This window comes from Thunnus thynnus, chromosome 19, assembly GCF_963924715.1.
Source record: "Thunnus thynnus chromosome 19, fThuThy2.1, whole genome shotgun sequence".
Lineage (NCBI taxonomy): Eukaryota > Metazoa > Chordata > Actinopteri > Scombriformes > Scombridae > Thunnus > Thunnus thynnus.
In genome coordinates this window covers 13085117-13093109 of record NC_089535.1, presented here as the reverse complement: position 1 = coordinate 13093109, position 7993 = coordinate 13085117, and the positions used below count along the sequence as shown (strand labels likewise).

Here is a 7993-nt window from a genome sequence, read left to right as displayed (position 1 = left end):
CATAATTTTGGAGTCCTTGATAAGTTTTTAACATGCTCTTATTAATATGTTTTTGAGTAGAGTGTGTAGTGTTTCTGTCTCTTTATTCTGTGTCAGTGCTTTGCCAAGTGTGCTGTGTTATAACTCTGATATTGCTATCTGATATCCTCAGAGATTCCAGGTATCCTGGGAGTTTGTTTTTTCCAACACCACCACTTGGCTTACTCACTTCAATACAACAAGGCTGTAAAACACACACTAAAAAACACATAGAATATTTGTCATATTCACTTTATTAAGATAATTTCAGACAAAACATATATTTCTTCAGAGACAACATAGAAATACACAACATCAGTTGAGTAGTGTCTCAACCAATGGACCCATTTTAAAGGGTTAATGGCTGCCCACTCTAGCACAAAAATAACATTGCATTTTATATTCTATAAAACCAAAGCACACATTCTGACGTGTAGTTAAGACTTCAGATTGTTTGGTAAGAATTCTGAATTTGGACAAGGCTAAGAATCTGGAGGAAGAATTCGCTCACATAAATGTAGACATAGTTTCTATTGTACACCTACACAGATACACACAAACGCACACACGCACACACACACACACATATACACACACATACACATACAGTACATAGACTGTAGTATATGCACACCCAGAGCACACATATTTTCATTTAACTGTGCAGAGTGTCTGAGGAGGAGGAAGCTGTTGTCAGAGGTAACGAAGGGATCTGCAGGCTTAACAAGTGAATTAACTGACAGCCTGTCCGATTTTACTGTCAGTGCTCAGACAGAACTTGGCATTCACCGAGCCTAGTTTAACACAGGTACAGAATACGTGACATTTGAGGGGGGAGGAAAGACTTTGTCTGATATTGCAATCATTTTCTAAAATTAAAAGAAAAGTAGCGCCAACGAACGACCTGCCACATTCTAAGCTTGAATGTTTCCTGCAAACTGCACATGAGTGTTGCATATTTAACTGGGATGCTACTCTGTTTGAGAATGTACTTCCCCATCACACCCACAGAAGATAGTACAATGAACATAATACAATGTCAGGATGTCAGTATCAGCAAAGTTATGCCATGTTTTTGGACAGTAGGGGAATCAGTAGGGGATAAGTCAAACAGGGGTAAAACCAACAAACCGAATGAACTGAATTTTAAAAAAATGTTGGGAAAAAAACTATTCAAATACAAAACAAATCTTGTGCATTTAATAAGTGCCTTGATTAGGGTTTGTCCCAGTTCTTCATATGCAGAAAAGAACAAAGCAGGTTAAGGAAATAGTAGAAGAATAGAATATCATACAACACTTACAAAAAAACATAGTAAAAAAAAAACTACATATAGACATTACATACAAGTTTACCTCATCATATTGCACAAATACTCAAGTGGCAATTTGTACTGGCCCTCTTTGTTCTCTGTCTCAACACAAATACACAAAGAAAATCAGACATGCACAGGAAAACGTACATGCACACACCCACTGAGTGAGAGAGAGGGAATAAGCTACTTAGCTCAAATACAGACAATGAGGAAACATTTTACAAATGCAGTGTTGGTTTGGAAAACACTGATCTTTTTTTTTTTGTTAAGATTAACTTTGAAGGTGAATAAGTTATTTTAACAATCCAAATCAGAAAGTGAGTAACTACTGGGAATGTGAATATACAGTATATGCATCAGTAAAAGTACATCAGTGTATCAAATGTATATAAAGAAAACCTTTAACATCAAATTTTGGGTGCTTTTAACACAGCTATGTGGTTACAAATTGTTTTTTTCTTTTTTGAAACATTGCCTGCTTACTTATACCACAAGACTTGACGTGAGATGGGAATATTTTTATAGAGGTGAAAAGAGTAGCAATAAAAACATCAAATACATTTACATTTGTACATTGAAACAAATAGTGGGTTCACGGATCAACCGTCCATCTACAGTTGTAGCCCTAATGAAAGCCCCCAACATGCATCTATGCAGCTTCTGTCTAGCATTAGCACTGCAATGGCTGATGCAGCCTATCAAATGTAGAAAGTAGAAGTTAATCATTTTAACAAGGCACTAATTTCCATATCATAATGTTTGACATGTGACAGCTGAAAATAAAACCAGTTTTAAATTTTAAAAATATACTTCATGTACAGTACAACTGATTGATGAATTGTAGCAATAAGTAGCTCTCATACTACTGATACTATTGATTATATTAAGCAGTCCCACCGGCTGTATTCAGAGCTGGTGACTTTCATGGGCAGCTAAAGTTTAAAAGTTAAGGAAAAAGTGTCAAAATTTAGTGAGGGGAGCTTGCAGGTTTTTAAATTTAGATTATCAAATTTACCAATATAGTCCACAAATCTGAGTTTGCCAGGTTTTATTTGTGTATGCCTTTAAGGAAATCTCACATATTTCATTTTCTTCTCCATAACAAATGCCAATTAAATATGAAATTCAGAATAGAATATTACAGCCTATTGTTAGTACCTGTACTCCCCCCCTGCCGTAAGGAAAAAAGGCTCTAGGAGTTTGGTCATATTGAGGTGGCAGTTCTTCAGCGTGTAGTAGAGATCAAGGATGGCTTGTTTGCCAAAGCGGAATCTCTGAATGCATCGCTGATCCGTAACATCCATTAGAGGTCTAAAAATTCTTTCCCTTCTGCACACTCATCTTCAATCACAAGACAGAGAGGAACATTAGTGGCAGACTGCATTTTGAATGAAAAGACATTAAATATGAGGAAGTAGGGTGGACAGTTTGCACTTGCTTAATGTCGAGTCTTGATCTTCTAATGTAGGATGGAATAATACACCACAAACTGCTGCATCTAGGTCTATAGGGTGATGAATACACCAGCAAAAATAATAATACAGGACATAAAGGGCTTTTTATGTATGTCAGTGTCTGTTACCACATACACATTAATTTTATGAAGAAGAATTGTGGTTACAACAAACTGTCAGGCAGTGGTGATGGACTTATTACAGATTCTGGTGAGACTGGATGTTGTGCAAAGGAAAATTACTGGATTCCACCTCCAGACAGTCTATTTTGGGGAAACTCCACCCTGTGGGCGTAGCTGTATGAGTGGTGCTTACGTCGATATGTGAGTCTGAAGTCTGAGTTTTGGTGCTAACTCCTCATTACGGGGACATTACTCAGCTCTGAATACAGCCATATATCTCTGCATGCGGTATTCTACATTATAAAAGTGATTATTTCGGAGCTCACATAAATAAAAGTAATTTTTCTTAATGGTTCATAATTTATTGCTACCTTTGGGCCATAAATGCAATTTACGATGATTTGTTGAGTACAGCAAATAGGAAATCAAATATATTTCTCTGTAATTTGAAATAAACACGGGGGGGAAAAAACTCTTTTGATATGAAGGCCTTGATATAGCTACTGGATAGCACTGAATTGCACCAAAACCTTTTCTTCATGAGCTACAAATAACCTGGAAGGTCAACTACAAGTTTCACCTTCAGTGACACAGAATAAAAAATGTAAAAAGGCAGAAAATAACATCAATTCACCAGAGAAATCTAGTTTTAAGTTTAAACTTAGCCCCAGATTTCTAAATAATAGGAGGTAGCTGTTAACCATTGACCTTGAATACTAATTTTGACAAATAATCCTTGGAGCGAGCATTTCATTTAGTTGTTTGAGATCCTAACATGTTGAGCTTTTCAGTCCCACAGATGTTGTTGATAACCTTTTAGGACTGACCAAGCCAAAAGCCCTTCATATTTTTGTCGCTTGGATGTGAATGCAAAACAGCTTTTCATCTGTTTTTCAAAGTCAGTCTTTTGACTGGTTTGTCTCCTGTCTAACTATTATTGTACTGCGATCACAGAAGCACAATTCATTGAAAGGAATGCAGTGAATTTCCTGTTAGCTCTTGGGGGATATGGTTTGTTTTTCCTGTTTCTGGGAGCCAATTTTTTCTTCTCTTGCCCTCTTTAACTTCCTGTCTAGGAGCTTGACTTTACAGAGAGGCAGCAGAGGTGAGCGTCAGAAGCCATTGATTAGACTTCTGTTACCCGTCACCCCCCCCTCCCATCCACCATTACAAACTCCCAGATCACATTCATTCCAGGCTTGTGTGTCAAAGACATGGGTTGCGCTTTTTAATGACAATTTAAAGGGGGGCAAGGAGGGCAAAAATGCCTTTTGAGCATTATTAAAGAATACAAAAGCACAAAACCCGTATAGGTGACTTTGAAGGGAGATGGTGGCCCTGCTGGTGGTGGAGATTACCATAATCTCATGCCATGCTGCTGGTCGGTGTGCTCTGGGTGCTTCCAATGCTTGCGTTGGCGCTGCTGTTCTCAGAGGGGGAAGGGTTGGTGGAAACAGGTTGTCGTTTTGCTCCTGAGCAGGGACATCCTGAGGAGAGAGGAGAGAAAAGCCAGTAAGAGCCTGATGAAAAAAAAGAAACTTGATCAAAGGAAAAGATAAATTCCTCACCAGGAAGATTTGCTGCAGTTGAGCTCATGTCTAGTCCAGTTGGGTACCCTGAATAAAGCAGAATGAGATCACTTCAAATCCAGACAATCCAGATCTATATTCAACCAAAAAACACAAAATCATTACACTTACATTTACCTGTTTTTATTTTGATAAACCACAGTGCTCCAATAAGTAAAACTCCAATCAGGAACCCTCCAAATGCGATGCCCAGAACACCAGGTAGGCCAAAATCAAAGCATGGTGGGGCTGAAACATACAGATGAAAAAAACAATGTATGCAAGCTTCAGTTAAACAACAACAATCACAACAACCACAAGTTACACCTCTTTAATCAACATCACATGTGGTTTTGCATGTTTTACCCCAATAATTACAACTGGGTATATTTTACAGCAGCAACCAAGTTATTCATGTATATTCATGATATGCAGAACATACAGAACAGTGAGTAGTCAATCACAGTGAATATTCTAAAATAGTTGGGTTTTCTTTGTCAAAGCAATGTTATTGTTGCATGGTGATGCAGTTGTAAGTTCTCAATGCAACAGTGGTTTGGTTATACAGTATATTGCAAATGTCCAAAAATATATAATATAATATGTTTCACCTGGATAACAGTTCAATTTCAAGGATTTCAGAAACCTGATTGCACTGGCTATTTTCTCTGGTGAAGCCTTGCGGACATGAAGGCAAAGTGTTGAATTTTCCTGCAGTTCTTAACAGTAGCTGCACTAGTGTGTCTAGTGCATACAATGTTTTTAGGCAGCTGAATCTCAAATTCAGGCTCCATGAATGCACCAATAAAGATGTGTTTTACAATAGTCCATTTTCAAATACAGAACTATGCAATGTTGATTATTTTTTATGAAAAAAAGAGACAACAAAATGTTCTATAATGGGAAGCTACCAACCAATATTTAAGTTGATTTTCTAACTGAGCCAAAACTAACAGCTGCCTCAAAGATTTAAAGATTTATAGTGTAGATTTGAAAGTGACTAACAATATGGTATGGCCCTTTAATACTGCTTTTCAGCCCCCCTCTTAGTTACCATGACAATACAAGCAAAGCACATACTCTAAATAATAAATTTAATGTATGTATTAAATTCATAACTAGTGTGGGGTTAAGGTCTCTGCATAGCTGAAATAAAAAAGTAAATAATTTTCTCTGTTCTGATTTAATGATACAAATTTCGATTTACAATGAAGTCTGGCGCTGGTGTTGTTCTTTGGCTGTGTGTTGGCTTGTACCGCACAATGTGCTTCACTGCTAACAAACTTAATAGAAAACATAAAACTGTGAGCCAGCAGCAGTAAAAAAATCACTGTTCCTCAAAACAGCTCTGAAAGAGTATAAGAACAGGCAAACACTAAGACGCGCTCAAGCCTCTGACTTACAGTATCGTATTTATAGCCTGACAAGGCCACCCCAGTTTTGCTTCACTCATTGTGGTCTGGCAAGGCCATGAATGAATTACCTTGAGAATGATGTAAAGATGGGTATACAATAGATAATTTATAGTTTAACCCTTCACTCAAATGTCATGTTTAACTCTTCCGACACCTAAGCTTTGCTGAAAAAACATGAAAAATGTTCAGAAATGCTTGAAAAATGTCTTTAAAATGTTCCACCAAAATCAGTTTTTTAAATTATTTTGATATAGAAAGCTGTTTGGGAGCTTGGAAGGTTATTATCATCTTAACTTTGACTGGTTCAGTATGTGCTGTATTTAGCCTGGCTGAACTGAATTGCAAAACTGTTTCCAGACTTAAATTTTGAACATTTGATACAGATTTGTCTGACAACATGCCAGTAAGCTGTAAAAGTCCCCACATATCAGTAAAACATATGCTTTTCCCTCTCCCCTTCATCTTCATCTTTACTATTGTTACCTGTAGAGATGCCACAAGTATCCTGAACATTTGGAAGAAACCTATCATCACCTTTGCAAGAGTTTCTCTCACCTGCCTCTGCTGCGTCCTGCCTCCTGGTGGAATGTGCTAGGCTATGTACTACACTAGTCTTAATACAATACAGCTTGCCTCTCTTGAAGTATTGTACATTAAAGAGAGGACATGGAGGACAGACGACAGGAAACTTGCCACCAGTCTGTGCATCATGTGCATTTCAATTATTTTTGTGTGTGAAGTGTTGCACCTGCCTGTGCGGTGAGCCTTGATGCATGGCCTAACTGTATGAACATTATGGGAGTTGGAAGCCTTATATTGTATGTGTGACTCCATAGGGTTTAATTTCATTTAAACACTATCGTACTGATATTGGATTAAACAATACCTAATATCAGCTGAGAGCACAGAAATAGTGACATCTTGTGGGCATTTGGGCTGACTGCATCGCAGGCAGCCAACCCAGTTTGTTGATAAATCAGCAAGGAACATTCCTTGACCCTGAATAGGCCAGAAACATCACAGTCACTCTTACAGGCTTTCTCTTGAGACGTTTTTCTGTAATCAGTTGCCGTGTTAGTTTGTATAAGTGTGGCTTTGACAGCAAAGCTGAATAAACAGGAGCAGGAAGCAGAAGCTCCAGTGCAGGTGGAGAGGAGGAGGCAGACAGCAGGCCTGTGCTGTGACTCCCTGGAGCCCTCTGTATGGAAACTACCAAACAGGAAGGATTGCTGAATGGTGCACTCAGTGCTGCCCAGTGATGGCTCACAGCAGAATGTAGTCTGCTAGTCCTGCTGATATAACCCTTGTAACTCTGACACTGGCTAATGAAAGGAACTTCAAAAACAGACCTACCAAAAAAGGATGTTCCTTTACAACTAGTTCCATTCTTGTATTTTAGTAGGTCCTAGTCTCCAGAGAAATATTTCCATTTACGTAAGATAAAGAAAAACAGAGGAGAGGATGACAAACAGGACACAGGAAAGCATGGATGAATAGTTTAGTCAGCTTCCCCACCACATATGCTGCAACACTGACATACCAACCATTATATTTCTCTTCTAGACAGAAACAGAGGATAAAGGAAGCTTAAGAAATATATAAATCCATTATCTGTTTTACAAATAAGTATGACAAACTCCAGGTTTTCCCCCATTTTATCAACATCTACTTCCTTGTGTTGTTTGGCTCAGAAACTGATTCATCTGAATTTTCCTAGAAATTAATCATCTATCCTTTCTTTGAAGAAAAGACACCTTTCCCTTGTTTGACTCAAATGTGTTGACTGTTGGTCTGACAATAGAACCAGGGCCAGTGAATGTGTTTGGACAGCAAGACAGTCAGACCCCCTTGGAAACACAAAGGACTTCAGCCCCCTCCCGTGAGGGCCATTACTTCTGATTGTGGCCACAAGGTCAGCCTGCAGACCTTCCTAAAGGACGAGGCCCTGCCCCGCACCCACTTACAGCCTTCACTGCATATCCTGAGTTCACTGCTATGACAACCGCCTGCACAGTATTTGTTGTGCACAGAAAGCAACAATAGGAATGAAAATTATAACAGCAAGCAGCAAACACACTGACCAAGAATCCAGACTAGCAAT

The 7993-nt window shown here is 38.4% G+C and overlaps 1 protein-coding gene across 3 annotated transcripts in view; it reads right to left on the bottom strand.

The window, feature by feature from the left end:
- Window positions 1-251: 251 nt before the first annotated feature.
- eng (endoglin) overlaps window positions 252-7993 on the bottom strand; it is a 44159-nt gene continuing 36417 nt past the window's right edge. For 2 of the 3 annotated variants that reach the window (XM_067575318.1, XM_067575319.1), the window contains exons 12-14: window positions 4610-4726; window positions 4478-4525; window positions 252-4396 (exon numbers count right to left, since the gene is read on the bottom strand). In XM_067575318.1, the coding sequence (XP_067431419.1) occupies window positions 4275-4396; window positions 4478-4525; window positions 4610-4726 (287 nt within the window). In that variant the 3' untranslated portion in view covers window positions 252-4274. The remainder of the gene's footprint in view (window positions 4397-4477; window positions 4526-4609; window positions 4727-7993) is intronic. The other variant, XM_067575320.1, reaches the window with a different exon arrangement.